Genomic DNA, 18,666 nt, shown 5'->3' with positions numbered 1-18,666 from the left:
AAGGAGTGATCGCGTGAGCTACTCAGGGTAGGTCACCAGAGCCTGACCCAAAGGCTCCCCATCTTCCTGCCATTGCTATCTAGATTCTGAGAATCTGTAGCTGTAGAATTCAAAAGATGAACTAAGACCCTGTTTGGTAGAGTTTCAATTTCAAATTTTAGCTCCAGGAGTTGGGTCTGGAGTAGATTTATAGAGCAGCCAAAACCCATGACGCGAACCCGCTAGGGTTTGTGGCCCGATCTTTCGATGAGAGGTAAGGGATAACTCGATTAGATGAAGACGACGTTCACGGCCCGACTACAACTGTCCAAAGACGCTGCGCCTTAGCAACCGATACACCGTCTCCAATGGTCGCCGCGAACTTGTGGTGCGCGTCAACCCGGCCACGAGGGCACTCGTCCTGCAAGCAATCGAAGAACAAGCAAGAACAAGTAGGACAAGCACTGAAATTGCTAGATAAAGATGAAAGTTTCACTATCAAACTCAATATGGTGGGGTTCCGATTACAGGCAGACGGGCGGTTTAGCCAATACGCGCGCTGCGAGCTGGTAGCAAGAAGCTATCTCTATCATCAAAACCCGCCTGTTCTTGGCGGCGACTAGAGGCATAAAAAGAGGGGAAGAACGACCATAGGGTCGTGCTCCAACCCTAGGACGCGCCCCTAATGGGCCCAACTTGGATACACAGCCCATTGGGCCAAAAGAGGTGACGCAGCACCATGGACAGAAAATAGTCGGGAGTAAAATGACAATTGCGGCCGCTCCAGAACAGTTATGGACATGTGGCTGGATCCATTTGAAAGTAGACTTGATAAGCTTTCCATGAAGTACTTGCACGCCCAAATCGGAGTTCGCATGAAGTCGTGGCGGCCGTCAGAAGTTGGCGCTGCCCTGCAGTCCGAATCCACCCCGCGCGAATCCTCTTCCCTTTGGATCCTCTCCATCGTTCCTGAGTAAAACACGAGTGCACGCGTCTCCGGGGTATAAAGACGAGGAATATGAACTCAAGAAAGAACTCACCTGATAATTTAGTTGACGTGCACGAGCGCGGGTAATAGGACCATCATGCTGTACATGGGGGGACGTGGATGTATCGATGGTGTTGATGTCCTCATCATCCTCCCCTTCTTGCATTTGAGTCGTCCTCGACTCAAGCTCATCTTCTTCTCCCAAATACGGCTTCAAATCTGCAACGTTAAATGTGGAACTAACCCCGAAATCTGCAGGCAATTCAATCTTATATGCATTCTCATTAATCTTTGCTAACACTTTAAATGGTCCATCAGCTCTAGGCATCAATTTAGACTTTCTCAAATCAGGAAATCGTTCTTTTCGCAAATGCAACCAAACCAAATCTCCAGGTTCAAAATTCAATTCCCTTCTACCTTTGTCACCAGCAAACTTATACTTAGCATTCATGCGCTCTATGTTTTCTTTAGTTGTCTCATGCAGTTTTAACATCAACTCAGCACGTTGCTTAGCATCAAAATTCAGTTTTTCAGAAGATGGTAAAGGCATCAAATCAATTGGAGCACGAGGCAGCAAACCATACACAATCTAAAAAGGGCACATTTTTGTAGTAGAATGCAAGGAACGATTATAAGCAAATTCAATATGAGGCAAGCATTCTTCCCACATCTTGATATTTTTCTTCAAAACAGCCCTAAGCATAGTAGACAAGGTTCTATTCACCACTTCAGTTTGTCCATCAGTTTGGGGATGACAAGTAGTAGAAAACAAAAGTTTAGTCCCCAATTTAGCCCACAAAGTTCTCCAAAAATGGCTAAGAAATTTTGTGTCACGATCAGAAACAATTGTGTTTGGCACACCATGCAAGCGAACAATTTCTCGAAAGAACAAATCAGCGATATGAGAAGCATCATCAGTTTTATGACATGGTATGAAATGTGCCATTTTAGAAAATCTATCCACAACCACAAAAATGCTATCACGCCCCCTCTTGGTCCTAGGCAATCCTAACACAAAGTCCATTGAAATATCTTCCCAAGGAACAGTAGGAACAGGAAGAGGCATATACAAACCATGTGGATGTAAGCGTGACTTAGCCTTTTGACATGTAGCGCAGCGAGCAACGAACCTGCCAACATCTCTTCGCATCTGTGGCCAAAAGAAATGACTAGCAAGGATGTCATGTGTCTTCTTGGCGCCAAAATGTCCCATCAAACCGCCTCCATGCGCTTCCTGCAACAACAACAGGCGAACGGAGCTAGCTGGAATGCATAGCTTGTTAGCTCTGAAAACAAACCCATCATTGATGACGAATTTGTTCCATGTTCTTCCATCCTTACAATACAGCAACACATCATTAAAATCAGCATCATGCGCATATTGGTCTTTGATTGTTTCCAGGCCAAAAATCTTGTAGTCAAGTTGTGTCAACAAAGTGTATCTCCTAGACAAAGCATCAGCAATGATGTTCTCCTTCCCTTTCTTGTGTTTGATAACATAAGGAAAAGATTCAATAAATTCAACCCATTTAGCATGTCTACGGTTCAGCTTCCCTTGACTACGAATATGCTTCAAAGACTCATGATCAGAATGTATGACAAATTCCTTGGGCCACAAATAATGCTGCCATGTTTCTAAAGTTCGCACAAGAGCATACAATTCCTTATCATAAGTAGAATAATTCAGAACAGGCCCACTCAACTTTTCACTAAAATATGCAACAGGTTTTCCTTCTTGTAGCAAAACACCACCCAATCCAATCCCACTAGCATCACATTCAAGTTCAAAAGTCTTATTAAAATCAGGAAGTTGGAGGAGAGGTGCATGAGTCAACTTATCTTTCAACATGTGGAAGGCGTTCTCTTGTGATGTGCCCCAAGTGAAAGGCACTCCCTTCTTTGTAAGCGCATTCAATGGTGCAGCAATGGTGCTGAAATCCTGCACAAAGCGGCGATAGAACCCCGCGAGTCCTAGAAAGCTCCGCACTTGTGAGACCGTTTTAGGAGTCGGCCAACTCTGAATTGCCTCAACCTTGGCTTGATCAACCTCAATCCCCTGCGGAGTTACAACATAGCCAAGAAAAGAAACTCGATCTGTGCAAAAGGTGCACTTCTCAAGGTTACCAAATAAACGTGCATCACGAAGAGCATTAAAAACAGCACGTAAATGATTAAAATGTTCACCCATAGACTTGCTGTAAATCAAGATATCATCAAAGTAGACCACCACAAATTTTCCAATGAAAGGACGCAAAACCTCATTCATCAACCTCATGAAAGTGCTGGGTGCATTAGTTAAACCAAAAGGCATCACTAACCACTCATACAACCCAAACTTTGTTTTAAATGCTGTTTTCCATTCATCACCCAACTTCATACGAATCTGGTGGTAACCACTACGCAAATCAACTTTGGAGAACACAATAGAGCCACTCAATTCATCAAGCATATTATCTAACCTAGGAATAGGATGACGATATCGAATGGTAATGTTATTAATAGCTCTACAATCAACACACATACGCCATGAACCATCTTTCTTTGGTACCAAAATTACCGGAACCGCACATGGACTAAGAGATTCGCGTACATACCCTTTATCAAGCAACTCATGAACTTGACGCTGAATCTCCTTGGTTTCCTCAGGGTTGGTTCGGTATGGCGCACGATTCGGTAGGGAAGCACCTGGGATCAAGTCGATTTGATGCTCAATGCCGCGCACCGGTGGCAGCCCCGGTGGCACTTCCTTGGGAAACACATCAGAGTACTCCTGCAAAATGTTAGCAACAGCAGGGGGCAAAGAATGCTGCATATCGTGAAGTGAAATCAAAGCATCTTTGCATACCAAAGCATAGGCAACTGAAGGTGATGCAATCAACTCATTAATATCAGATTTAGTAGCAAGTAAGCATCTGGGTTTCAAATTGATTGTCTCAGGTTTCTTGCCATCAGATTGGGCTTTTTTATCACTCTCACATTTGGATTTGGCAGCCTTAGCAACATCATCACGCAAAATATCTTCAGGAGACATGGGATGCAACACAATTTTCTTATCATGGTACAGAAAAGAGTACTGGTTTGACCTACCATGATGCATAGAATCCCTATCAAATTGCCATGGTCTACCTAGCAGAATATTACAAGCTTGCATGGGCACAACATCACATTCAACAACATCATGGTAATTTCCAATTGCAAAATTAATGTGCACCAGTTTTGTTACCTTCGCCTTACCACTGTTGTTCAGCCATTGGATGTAGTATGGATGTGGGTGCGGTTTGGTGCTAAGTGCAAGCTTCTCCACCATCTCGCTGCTAGCCAAGTTGTTGCAGCTACCTCCATCAATGATCATGCGGCAACAACGCTCTTTGACGACACACTTTGTTTGGAACAACGTGTGTCGCTGATTTTGCTCCGCCTTCTCCATTTGTGCGCTAAGGACACGCTGCACAATGAGGCTCTCATAGTGATCCGCAAATGCAGCCCCAATGTGCTCTTCCGGTGGCTCATTATCTGCATGGTCAGCCGCAAGCAAAGTAAGTGTATAATCATCGAAATCACTAGCAGAGGAGTACTCACCATCGTTTTTTACTACCAAAACTCGCTTGCTAGGGCAGTCACGCTGCACATGCCCAAAGCCCTTGCAACGGTGGCACTGAACATCTCTCATTCGGCCTGTGGATGCCATTGAAGAAGCACTCGGTGCTGGCTGAGCAGCCTTTATCGCTGACTTGTCACCAGATGGAGGAGGTGCTGCTCGACTGGTTGTGGGTGTGGAAGATGGAGAAGTAGTACGGCCGGCCGGAGGAGTGGTGCGTGTCTGCCATGATGAAGTTTTACCTGCAGAAAAATTAGCCTTGGCACTAGCACGTCGTCCCTGCACTTCCCTTTCAGCCTTACAAGCAAGATGAAACAATCGGGTCATATTAGTGTAATCTTTATAGTCTACGATGTCATAAATCTCGCGGTTTAACCCACCCAAAAATCTAGCCATGGCAGCGTCCTCAGTTTCCTCTAAATTACAACGAAGCAAGCCCATTTTGTAACTCCTGATAATATTCCTCTACACTTTTCGCACCCTGTCTCAATTGTTGCAACCTATTCAGCAAGTCACGTGCATAGTAAGAAGGAACAAATCTAGTCCGCATGACCCGTTTCAAAGCATCCCAAGTTTGTGGCATGTTATTAGGATTTTTCTTGCCATGTTCTATCCACCAAACCGAAGCAAAATCGGTGAACTCACTCGTAGCAGCTCTAAATCTAGTGTTCTCAGGAAACTCATGGCATGCAAATTTTTGGTCAACAGCAATCTCCCAAGAGAGGTACGCATCAGGATCATATTTTCCATCAAAAGGAGGAATTTTAAATTTAATTTTAGAAAAAGCATCATCATTGTTGCGTACCTCGCGTCGGCGGCGACCACCCATACCTCGTCGATTGTTGTGTAGCCGTCGACGATCTCGAGCATCTCGATCATCTTGTTCAGTGTCAGCAATATATTCATCCTCCAAATTATCCTCGACGTACTCTCCGTCAATGTCATCGTCATTACCCCCACCATTGCCTCCAGCATTGAGAGCATCAAAATGCCTCACAAGAGCAGCAAGGCTAGTGTCAATGCGGGCGACCGCTGTCTCCAGCCCTGTAAGCTTAGTGTTGGTGGAGATCTGCGTGGACTCCAATTGTCCAATCTTCTCATTTATCACCTGCAAATCTGTATCAAGTCCTTCTGTGTGCTGCTTCACTTGCCTTGTAAAGTATTGGATGATGCCTTTGGTGCGTGGGGAATGAGATGCACCCTCCTCATCTTTATCCTCTAAACCTGCCATGGTTTAGAAATGAAGGACAACAAAACAATGGAGGATGTAATGTAAGCCCTACACAACTATTGGGATGTAGCTTTTGCAAGACGCTCACTCTCACTTCACTCGCAGCTTGTCTCACAAGCTCTTACCAGTTCTTACCTTGCCCACAGGAGGGGGACAACAACCCACAAGTTAGCAACCGTGGAACGAGGTGTATCGGTGCTGTAGCAACAAGACCTGTCAAGCTGTAGTCGGGTTTGTGGTGGAGCTGTTGGTGGGCTGAAAGCAATGCTCAAGAGAAAACTAGAAACCACGTTAGCCAAAGCAAATTGAATAATCGCTCAAGGGTATAGTGTACAGTGCTGGTCCTAGGCTAGTTGAAGTAGAGACGCGAGCCTAACCACAAAGGACGCCACAAAACACAAACCCAAACAGCAACGAAAACAAGAACCGGTGGTGGAAGGTGGTGACAAAGGGGGAATGGTGGGGTGTGCTCGCTGGATCCTTTTTTTTTTTTGCTTGCTCTCTCTAGTGCTGAGGAGAGAGACACAACTTTTTTTTTTTATTTTTTCTTTTGATATTTTTTTCACAACCAGGAGCACACTAGAACCAACCACAGAAAATCTTATCTCAAACGGACAAAGTATGAAGCTTGTAGAATTTTTTTCAAAGTTCTATGCGAATAGGTCCCGAAGCTTCTTGCCACAAAAACAGAATTTTGCAAGAGGAATTTGGCGATTTTAAATTTTTTGTAGATGTCCGTGGATATATTATAAGCCTAATTTCGAGTCCGTATGAAAAAGATATGACTGTTTTAAGGAAGGTCACTCGAATCAGGGTTCTATTTCCTTTCTAGTGGCGGCAGGATACAAGGCAACTCACAAAAGCTATCGGCAGCAGATCAAACACAAATATAAAGTGATTTGGTGGGTGACTGCGACGGTGGTGACGGTGGTGATGACGGCAAAATTGATGAAGGTGGCGATGTGCGGTGGTGGCAAGAACTCGAAACTCTAATCGCTTAACACTAAGACCAGCAAATTAACACAACCGATGCAATCGAAAACTCAACAAGCCTTAACTAAGCAGTACTAGTAAAAAGGCACAATGGTCTATAGGATCACGGGAAAACTAATCTACTATTTTTTTTTGGTCTTTTCTGGGCTATATGAAAAAAAAATAATGACGAAGGGAAGGGTAAATTCTCTCACCGATGAACCACGCTCTGATACCACCTGATGCGAACCCGCTAGGGTTTGTGGCCCGATCTTTCGATGAGAGGTAAGGGATAACTCGATTAGATGAAGACGACGTTCACGGCCCGACTACAACTGTCCAAAGACGCTGCGCCTTAGCAACCGATACACCGTCTCCAATGGTCGCCACGAACTTGTGGTGCGCGTCAACCCGGCCACGAGGGCACTCGTCCTGCAAGCAATCGAAGAACAAGCAAGAACAAGTAGGACAAGCACTGAAATTGCTAGATAAAGATGAAAGTTTCACTATCAAACTCAATATGGTGGGGTTCCGATTACAGGCAGATGGGCGGTTTAGCCAACATGCGCGCTGCGAGCTGGTAGCAAGAAGCTATCTCTATCATCAAAACCCGCCTGTTCTTGGCGGCGACTAGAGGCATAAAAAGAGGGGAAGAACGACCATAGGGTCGTGCTCCAACCCTAGGACGCGCCCCTAATGGGCCCAACTTGGATACACAGCCCATTGGGCCAAAAGAGGTGACGCAGCACCATGGACAGAATAGTCGGGAGTAAAATGACAATTGCGGCCGCTCCAGAACAGTTATGGACATGTGGCTGGATCCATTTGAAAGTAGACTTGATAAGCTTTCCATGAAGTACTTGCACGCCCAAATCGGAGTTCGCATGAAGTCGTGGCGGCCGTCAGAAGTTGGCGCTGCCCTGCAGTCCGAATCCACCCCGCGCGAATCCTCTTCCCTTTGGATCCTCTCCATCGTTCCTGAGTAAAACACGAGTGCACGCGTCTCCGGGGTATAAAGACGAGGAATATGAACTCAAGAAAGAACTCACCTGATAATTTAGTTGACGTGCACGAGCGCGGGTAATAGGACCATCATGCTGTACATGGGGGGACGTGGATGTATCGATGGTGTTGATGTCCTCATCAACCCAGCTCCACATCCCTAGTTTATTTTATGAGAGCGCTCCACCTAGCTCCGCTCCTATTTTAGGTGAGCCGAAACTGTTTGGCTGAGCTCCAGTTTTAGAAAAGGTGTAGCTGGAACTGGAGCTGTGCCAAACATGCCCTAAAAGTCAAAAACTAGAAAACCTAGCTTCCCAGAAGCTAACTACCAATCAACAAGACTTTTAGAATCTTAAGCTCCTCCAAACAAAATATCAACACGATCCTCATTACATATATCTTTGACTATTACCTTCTTAAATCAAAAACTTTTGAAAATAAAATCTGCTATTCCCATGTTCATGTGACAAATCATATTACTTGTACTAGTGAATACAGTTTAGGTTTGACTGCACATTGTAAAGCAGCATCTATTTTCTGAGTTCAAGAATGGATGAATTAAATCTGTTTCTATTGAGGAGCTCTGCAAATGTTATCTATGCATGATTAATCGAGTTTTGTCAAGTGGAAAACTCAGTGGACTCTAAACAAGCCTGTTTTGGATAGAGGACAGTAAACTTGAAGTTCAACACAAAGGACTCCTATTGATTTGTAGAACCATGAAGTATACTCTTCTATTATTCTTGGTTATACAATTCCGCTCTCAGACTCAGTATCACACAGTTTTTACTGCACAAAATCTTGGATAATACAGAGGTTAACGTATTTGACATCAAAAAACTTATTTGAAGTATAATAAAAACTGCAAGTGCTTAAAGGAAAACTCAGGTATGGTATATATTATAAGACACTTTGACTATTTTCTACTTCAAAAAAGTTTCTACTTCAAAAACTTAAGTTTGACCAAATTTATAGAAAAAACATAACAATATTTTCAACCCCAAACAAATATACTATCAGAATATATTTAATGTTAGATTTAATATAACTATTTTGGTGTTATAAGAGTTGCTATGTTTTTCTATATAAACGTTGGTCAAAATTGTAGAAGTTTGCCTTAAAAAAAATTGAAACATCTTATATTATGAAAAGGAGGAGTATATTGGAGGCTAGCTTTTTAAAACATAACAAGCAAACTATTTGGATTGCGTACAACAAATTGAACAACTGCTCTCGAAAGGTAATATATAGGGCAAATTTATTCAGCATGAAAGTTCAAATTTGGGTAACTAAAAATAAAATTCTCCCAGACATTCTGAAGTGCAATTAACGATGAAAGAAGCATCCAAACTGTTATTAGCTCAGCTGTTATTTACGATAGTTGGCTTGTAGTCGATTATGAGGGTCTTCTCCAACACAGGCAGGAACTCGTTTGCAAATTCAACATGTGCTGGGTGTTCAATGTACTCCTTGACTCCTTCTGTGCTTTCAAAAGTGGACTCAAATACGTGTGTGAATCCTTGGTGCATGTTCTCTATGCTCACGTCAGTTCCCCTGCAAATTAAACAGCACATTTATGGTTTGATACATGGATCATCAATGTAGCAAGTTTGCACCAAGAAAAATGATTTGACAGATGTCCCAAATGTGATCTTGGTTCTTTATCCAACAGGGGAAATGTGTTAAACGACTACTGCTAAAAACATGCACCCACATTTATCGTGTCCGTGTTTTTGCTACCAGAAATGGTTAAGGGATAAAATGGATAAATCCAGAAGGGCTTTCCTGTGGCAAGGTGGTGGACCAAAAAGAGTTTCGCTTGGTCCCAAAGTAGAATGGAGGATCGAGTTTTAAATTTCCAAGGTTAGTAAACTGCCTCCTATGCAAATGGAGGAAGCTATTGACCATGGGAAAGGATTGTGGCAAAAAACTGTAAATGCATTATAATTTAGAAGGGTTCATATTGGCCAGTGAAATAACTGACACAATGTTCTGATGGCAACTTGGTCTCCTGACCTAGGGAGGGAGGTCAGTCACACTAGTAGAAGACTGGAAGGCAAGTTTATCTCATTTCTTCATTATTATTCCAGAAACCTGTTCAAGTAACCAATTATAGTTTCATTGGAAAACACGGGTGCGATAAAAAAACACAGGATATTTTCCATTTCTTTTGCATAGTGCACAGATACTTTTATCTACACTTTATATTGGAAGAGAAAAGGACACGTATATTATGAAACACAAAACTAAATTGTCCTAGTGGCACAATATAACTGGCATCCATGATGCCATGCTTTCTTCTTACATTACTTGAAGTCGTGAACAAGACCATTTAAGTCCCTAAATATACGAAATGCTATAGGACCAACATGTGTTAATTCCTTGCACATGGCACATTCACAGCAAAGATCATAGAACTTTAAGGTAGAGGAAAATTTTACTACTCCCTTTGTCCCAAAATATAACAACTTTTAGCCATTAGAATTTGTCCCAAAATATAACAACTTCACCAACATTCTTTTCCCAACCAATCACAACCCTCCACCATTTATTTTTCCTACCTACCTCCACTACTCATCCAATCACAACCCTCCACCATTCACTTCTACCTACTTTCTCCGTTTCACGATGTAAGTCATTCTAGCATTTCCCACATTCATATTGATGTTAATGAATCTAGATAGATATATATGTTGTGGTAAATGCTAGAATGACTTACATTGTGAAACTGAGGGAGTACTTTCTTAATAACTATGTCTAACTCTAAAACTTTTTATATTTTGGGACGGAGAGAGTACTAGTTATTTGAGTATAATGGTTTTCACCTGGAGGACCATTTGTTTGATTAACCTAACTTCCATGTTATTTTGACTACAGCGTTGGTCCTCTGAGTCTGAGGGGGGCGCGCCATGCCTTGACGTTCTTTAGTCGGAAGCGTCACGCGTCAGTAATTCGGTCATCATTTTGTGTTTATGAGTATCAAATTGCCGAATTTAGCAGCCAAAGAAAACTGAAAGATCTAGTACAATCGGGAAAGTAACCGTATAACTTCTCTAACCCGTAGTCCTGTATAATTGGTTTTGTTCTCTAAATCATTATGTTTTATTATCAATATACACCAGGCATATGAGCATATCTTTTACCTTCCTTTCAAACATAAAAAGTTTGCCTAGTGCGTAGAAATATCACCGACTCACTAGATCCATGAAAGCTACCAAAACCCGTTCACTATTTACAACTGTGATACGTTCTAGTACTCGACAATTCGCAGTGCTCCCAAACCAGCGGCCGCATATGAGATTATTAGGGAGCTAACCGAACTCGAAGCAGGCAATTAATTCGTCGAGCACCAGACAGGCACCGAACAAATGGGGATAAACGGTGCATCTGTACGAGACGAGGAGATCGAAAGCAGGCGGGTGGGAAGACAAGAACACCAACCAGTGGAAGGCCTTCATGGAAGGGACGAGGTCGACGAGGCCGGCATAGCCGCGGATGAGCTGGTCCAGCCGCTCCGGCGCCACGTCCTCCTTGAACCGCGCCAGCAGGATGTGCTTCACCACGCCGCCGCTCCCGGCCTCCGCCGCCATCGCCCTAGGGGCTTGGGCTTCTCGCTGCTGCAGCAGCCTCCCTCGCTACCTAGCTCTAGCTCCCCCCGCGCGCTCTCGATCTCCGATCTCCCTCTGCTCTCTGCAGCTCTGCTCGATCTCCCGATTGGCTTGGCAAATAGTGGAGTAGTAGAAGCGGATGGAAATAGAGAGAGAGGAGTCAACGGTCTCCAAGAAATAGGCACCCATCCCAATGGTGGGGACGTCGTGCGGATCGTGACGAGCCATTTTAAGGCCTTTCCTTTTTCGGGAAAATCAATTTTGCCTTCTTTTTTACAACTCAAAAACTTCGGATTCGGATCCGGATCCAATGCATCACTACAGAGATACTACACCCGTACTAAAATATAAGCATTTTTAGCTATAAATCTAGATAACTATATGATCAGATTTATAGCTAAAAGTTGCTATATTTTAGGACGGAAGAAGTACACAAAACAGTAACGCTACAGTGATTATTTACTGTAGATACAGGGATGGAAGTATGGTACTCTCTCCGTGCTCGTAAAGAAAATCGTTTAGGATAATGTTTAAGTCAAACCTTGAGAATATAAATCATGAATAACTATTAAGCTATTGAGTTTGAAAATATAAAAATTATATGAATAGATTTGTCTTGAAAAATACTTTCATAAGAGTATACATATATCACTTTTCAATAAATATTTTTATAGAAAAAAGAAGTTAAAGTTGTGTTTTGGAGACCGTGTCGATGCCAAAACGAATTCCTTTATGAGTACAGAAGGAGTACACAACATTGCCAGCTTTACTGTAGTGACGATCGGATCTGTCCGCTCTTGAAGGGATGTGTCAGGGTTATGGATACCACAAACCTAATAGTAGTCGACTAAATCTCGGCAGGACCCACCACATACCATGTCCAATACGGAAACAACCTGCGGATATAGGAGGAGTTCCGGATAAGGAAAGACAACTAGAGTTCTACATGGAAACAACAAGGACTACTCTGATTGTATCCATATTGGTTTCCCTAGTTCTACTTGGATAAGGGGACACCTATGGGTATAAATACAAGCCCCCCTAGGAGGAGAGGGGGGACAATGAACATAGACGGACACGACCACCTCAATCAACACCCACCATAGAAGACAGAAGATCAACATACAAGCCAACATACGCCAGGACAAGACGCCGGATATCGACTTCAGGGATAAGCACGGCTAGTCCCCTACAGTGTCTCCGGATACTGTCAGAAGAGACGAAAGCGTTATCTCTGATCTCGCCGGGTACGGATTCGATGAGGAAAACTACTCTGTTGTCGACTACGAGTCAGAACTACAGACCGCCATGTCGACAACTGTTAGATAGGCTACCCCAAATATTGTACTGGTGTGATTATGGTAATAAGAACAATACCGGCTTCGGCCAACAGGATGTAGGGTTATTACCCGACAACTCAGGGGCCCGAACCTATATAAAAATCCTTGTCTCCGTCTCTTTTACCTCAGTCTCACGTATACCCTAGTACCAACGATCCCCATACTATGTAAATACCGGAATCGCGACATCAAACGTTGATAGTGGCGCGCCAGGCAGGAGGATTTTGGTGCTTCAGGATTTCGACGAGATGGGTTCAAAAGATGGATTCTCCAACAACAAGCTACTCGACGACTTCAGCTATGGGGAGATCTGACCTGACCGGAATATGTCTCCCGACGAGATTGGAACCATTCACTGGTGGAGAAACCATCTTTCGTCGGTCGGCCGATTTCCACAATAGTCCCGGATGCAATAAAAACCGGGGCTAAAGATGATCTTTAGTCCCGGTTCAAAAGGGTAACGGGCATATTTGATCTTTAGTCCCGGTTTGTGTTACCAACCGGGACTAAAGATCATCTTTAGTCCCGGTTCGAATGCTGTCAGGGCCTGTCAGGCCCCCCCGGGATCTTTAGTCCCGGTTGGTAATACCAACCGGGACTAAAGTTGGTTGGTGTTACCAACCGGGACTAAAGATCCCAGTGATCTTTAGCCCCGGTTGGTGCTACCAACCGGGACTAAAGTCCCACCCCTATATATATGATCTTCTTCCTCCTCCAGCTGCCCGAGCAAGCTTCAAAATTTCTTCAAAAAAGAGGGGAGGTCATGCCAAAATTTCTATTGAATTTATTTTGGTGATTACATACAAATCGGAGGTGCCTAAAAGGTTTGCAACTTCATCCTCCAATGTTTTTTTTTGTCATACTACATTTGCACCTATGTTTTGCACACTTTTTTTGTCTCCAAAATTTAGTTGTAAGTTGATGAGAGAGAAAATGTGTGTGGGGAAGAAAGAATATATAGAAATTTAGTTCATTTGCTAAACAAGGTTTTATAAAATAGTTGAGAAGGAAAACTCTAGTGAAAGTTAATCTTAAATAATAGAAAACAAACTAAAATGAAAATTAAAAGAAGTAAAACACATTAAAATTAGTTTAAAACTTTACAAATAGTTTTTAAGAATTATTTGGTGTAATATTTTATGATTTTTGTATGAATAAAGATATCTTATAATTATTGTATGACTCTCATTATTGTAAGAATAATTATTTGTGTACGGTTTTTTGACTCATGTAGATGGATCGGCAATGGATATACGCTGACCGGCGGTCCAAAGAGTTTATTGACGGCGTGCACTATTTTTTGAGAGTGGCCGAAGCTAACAGGCAAAGGGGTTTTATTTGTTGTCCATGCAATAAGTGTAAGAATCAGAAGGAGTATTCTGCATCCAGGACTATTCATTTCCACTTGTTTGAGTCGGGGTTCATGCCAAGCTATAATTGTTGGACATCCCACGGAGAGCAAGGTGTTGAAATGGAAGAAGATGAAGTGGAAGACGACAATATTCCGGACTTTGCTCAGTATGTTGGATTTGAAGGAAATCAAACGGGCAAGGAGGAAATAGCTGCTGATGGTAACGACGTTGCGGATGATCTTGGTCAGATGTTGCAGGACGCCAGGGAGGACTGCGAAAGTGAAAAGGAGGCCCATAAATTGGACAAGATGTTGGAGGACCACAGAACTTCGTTGTACCCAGGTTGCGAGCAGGGGCACAAAAAGTTGGATACCACTCTGGAGTTGTTGCAATGGAAGGCAAAAAATGGGGTTAGTGACAAGGCATTTGGCGATTTATTGAAACTCGTCAAGAACATTCTTCCGGGGGGAAACAAATTGCCCGAGACAACGTACGAGGCTAAGAAGATAGTCTGCCCGTTAGGACTGGAAGTTCATAAGATTCACGCATGTCCGAACAATTGTATCCTATATCGCGGTGAGGAGTATGAGAACCTAGAAGCATGCCCTGTTTGCAAAGCACTACGATACAAGATTAGACGGGACGATCCAGGAGAAGTTGACGGGCAGCTAACAAAGAAGAGAATTCCTGCTAAGGTGATGTGGTATTTCCCTATAATACCACGGCTAAGGCGTTTGTTCAGGAACAAGGGGAATGCTAGAATGTTGCGATGGCACGCTGAAGAGCGTCAACAGGACGGGATGCTGAGACACCCCGCCGATGGTTCGCAGTGGCGAAACATCGACAGAAAATTTAAAGAATTTGGAAAGGACGCACGAAACATACGGTTTGGTTTGAGTATGGATGGCATGAATCCTTTTGGAGAGATGAGCAGCGGCCATAGCACTTGGCCCGTTACGATGTGTATCTACAACCTCCCCCCTGGCTATGCATGAAGAGGAAGTACATAATGATGCCGATTATTATTCAAGGCCCCAAGCAACCTGGTAACGACATCGACGTGTACCTAAGACCACTGGTCGAAGATCTTAAACAGTTGTGGAAGAAGGAAGGTGTCCCCGTGTGGGACGAGGACAAACAGGAGGAGTTTAACCTACGAGCGCTGCTGTTCGTAACCATCAACGATTGGCCTGCACTTAGCAACCTATCCGGACAGTCCAACAAGGGGTACAAGGCTTGCACTCACTGTATGCATGAAACAGAAAGTACGTATCTTAAGCACTGTAGGAAGGTTGTATACATGGGTCATCGTCGATTCCTTGCAGCAAACCACCCGGTACGGAAGAAAGGCAAGCACTTCGAACATAAGGCCGACCACCATACGAAGCCTAAACATCGCAGCGGGAAAACAGTGTTTGCTATGGTTAAAGATCTTAAAGTAGTGTTCGGAAAGGGGCCTGGAAGCCAGCATATAGAGAGCGAAGATGGTCACGCGGCGATGTGGAAAAAGAACTCTATATTTTGGGAGTTACCATATTGGGAATTCTTGGACGTACGCCACGCAATCGACGTGATGCACCTCACTAAGAACCTTTGCGTAAACCTTCTTGGCTTCCTAGGTGTATACGGAAAGTCGAAAGATACACTGGAAGCACGTAATGATCTGAAGCATATGGAACAACGCGACGACCTTCACCCGGAACCAAAGGAGAAAGGAAGCCATTACTTGAGTCCAGCCAGCTACACTCTTAGCAAGGCAGAGAAGGAAAGTATGTTTGAATGCTTGGAGAGCATAAAGGTACCGTCTGGATACTCCACGAATATCAAGCGAATAATAAGCATGAAGGAGAAGAAGTTCACAAACCTAAAGTCTCATGACTGTCACGTGTTGATGACACAACTGCTACCAGTTGTAATAAGGGGTATCCTTCCAGACAATGTCCGGGCAACAATAACAAAGCTATGTGCATTCATGAACACAATTTCGCAGAAGGTCATCGATCCGGATAGATTAGAAGCCCTTCAGAATGAAGTGGTGCAATGTCTCGTCAGTTTTGAGTTGATATTTCCACCTTCATTTTTCAATATAATGACGCATCTGCTTTGTCACCTTGTGAAAGAGATCCGTATTCTCGGGCCTATGTACCTACACAACATGTTTCCTTTCGAGAGGTACATGGGCGTTCTGAAGAAGTATGTTCGTAACCGTGCTCGTCCAGAGGCAAGCATCGCCAAGGGTTATGGAACAGAGGAGGTCATCGAATTTTGCGTAGAATTTATCGATGACTTTCGCCCAATCGGGGTACCTGAATCACGCCATGAAGGGAGACTACGGGGAAAGGGAACTCTCGGAAGGAAAGCAATAACGACGGTAGACAACAATTTATTCCGTAAAGCCCATTTCACTGTTCTGCAACACTCTTCATTGGTAGCTCCTTACATCGAGGAGCACTTGGCTCTAGTTCGCGCCAGGAACATCGTTAAGTCCGATGCATGGATTACACGGCATCACATTGATACTTTCCCCGCGTGGCTACGACAACATCTCATGGGTAACGAGTCGATCAACCAACAACTTGCCTTCCTGGCGAGGGGACCGTCTGGGTCGATCGCGACATTCCAGGGATATGAGATCAATGGGTACACATTCTACACGAGAGCCCAAGACATGAAGAGCACGAACCAAAACAGCGCTGTTCGTGTCGATGCCATGGGACACGATGGAGCAACTGCCATGTATTACGGTGCCATCGAGGACATATGGGAACTTGACTATGGTCCTCTCAAGGTTCCTCTGTTCCGGTGCCAATGGGTTAGGTTGACTGGTGGAGGCGTAATGATTGATGACAGTGGGATGACAACTGTTGACCTTAACAAGGTTGGATACTCGGACGAACCTTTTGTCCTTGCCAATGATGTAACGCAAGTCTTTTTCGTGAAGGACATGTCTAGCAAAGGAAAGAAGGGCAGAGGGACTGATGAGCCTAAGCGTCAAGTGGTTCTCCCAGGCAAAAGAAAAATCGTCGGAGTTGAGGACAAGACTGACGAGGATTACGATCAGTTGGATGGGCAACCCCCTTTCACGGTGACGATTGACCCTAGCATCCTCCTATCAAATGAAGACACCCCTTACTCACGCAGCGATCACAAGGAGGGAACAATAGTGAGGAGAAAGTACGTGCCGCAATTATTGTGTACACGATGTAAACTATTTTGGATGTATTGATTATCCATATAAATCAATTGATGTATGGCATATGTTAATTACGCACGATTATTAGAGGTTTCAACAAGTTTAAATCATGTATATGCTAGTTATATGTGATACTTACAATTTTTAAAAGTTTTAAATCACACAGGTAGCAATTTCATATGTATGTTAATTAGAGTTTTTAACATTTAATTTACTAGCATTCATATGCTAATTATAATTGACTAGAGGATTTTTAAAAGTTTTAAATCACGTAAGTGGCAATTTCATATGTTAATTAGAGTTTTTAACATTTAATTTACTATCATTCATATGCTAATTATAATTGACTGGAGAATTTTTAAAAGTATTAAATTTAATATATTTTTAAAACTATCATTCATATATTAGAGTTTTTCACAATTTAATTTACTATCTTTCATATGCTACTTATATATGACTATTCGAATTTTTAAAAGGTTTAAATCATGCATGTGGCATTTACATATGTTAATTAGAGTTTTTAGCATTTAATTTAATATAATTCCTACGCTAAGTACATATGATGATTACAATTTTTATTAATTTTAAATCATGCAGTATGTACATACATATCTTAATTAGAGTTTTTACCAATATAATAATATCATTCATATATATGCTAAGTATATATGATTATTGGAATTTTTATTAATTATATTTGCTTATTACGATTTATCCACTTAATTTATTACAGACAAAAATAATTTTTCGAAGTAATTGTCATTAATCTTTGTACTTTAAATAATGTTAATGCATTAACTTCTATTTTATAAACACATGTAAGCGAAAATCATATGCAGTGCTATAATCTTTAGTCCCGGTTCTTAACCCTAACCGGGTTTAAAAAGAATTTCGAAATAGCGGGAAAAGATATTTACTCCCGATTGTTGAGAACAACCGGGACTAAAGATATCCCGGTTGTTCTCAACAACCGGGAGTAAAGATCTTTTCTTTACTCCCGGTTGTTCTCAACAACCGGGACTAAAGATATCTTTAGTCCCGGTTGTTCTCAACAACCGGGAGTAAAGATCCGGGGGTTTATATATTCCCGGTGCGCCCTCGTCTTCTTCACCAACACTTAGACGTTTCGGCCGATCGATCTCTCTCGGCCTCTCTCCTTCGCCGCCACTGCCTAGGGCAAATCCCCGCGCCGACGCCGCCGTATCTCGCCGTCGTCTCGAGCTCGTCGTCCTCGCCGCCGCCTCCGCCTCCTCCGCTGCCGCCGCATCTCTGGGGTGAGAGCCGCCGCCGCCAGATCTCCCTTCATGCATCTCGATCTCTCCGATCTCGATCTCTCTCCGTCGCGCCGCCCGCCACGAGACGCCGCGCCACGACGACGACGCGCCACGACGACGACGCGCCAC

General features: G+C 43.2%; 1 protein-coding gene across 1 annotated transcript; it reads right to left on the bottom strand.

The window, feature by feature from the left end:
* Window positions 1–9,006: 9,006 nt before the first annotated feature.
* On the bottom strand, window positions 9,007–11,525 carry LOC4323965 (stress-response A/B barrel domain-containing protein HS1). Its single transcript, XM_015765045.3, has 2 exons — window positions 11,212–11,525; window positions 9,007–9,324 (listed from the first exon to the last, which is right to left on the bottom strand). Exons 1-2 carry the CDS (start codon window positions 11,358–11,360, stop codon window positions 9,132–9,134), a joined length of 342 nt encoding a protein of 113 aa, XP_015620531.1. The 5' UTR covers window positions 11,361–11,525; the 3' UTR covers window positions 9,007–9,131.
* Between the last annotated feature and the right edge of the window lie 7,141 nt (window positions 11,526–18,666).

This window comes from Oryza sativa, chromosome 1, assembly GCF_034140825.1.
Source record: "Oryza sativa Japonica Group chromosome 1, ASM3414082v1".
NCBI classification, from domain to species: Eukaryota; Viridiplantae; Streptophyta; class Magnoliopsida; order Poales; family Poaceae; genus Oryza; species Oryza sativa.
The sequence above is the reverse complement of the archived record's forward strand: the minus strand, read 5'-3'. Positions and strand labels throughout refer to the sequence as shown.

Bases quoted from the DNA above. Each gene is read 5' to 3' on its own strand.
- LOC4323965 (XM_015765045.3), bottom strand. From the start codon at position 11,360: ATGGCGGCGGAGGCCGGGAGCGGCGGCGTGGTGAAGCACATCCTGCTG. The intron at 9,325-11,211 runs GTTGGTGTTCTT...TTTAATTTGCAG, and splicing joins TCCATGAAGGCCTTCCACTG to GGGAACTGACGTGAGCATAG.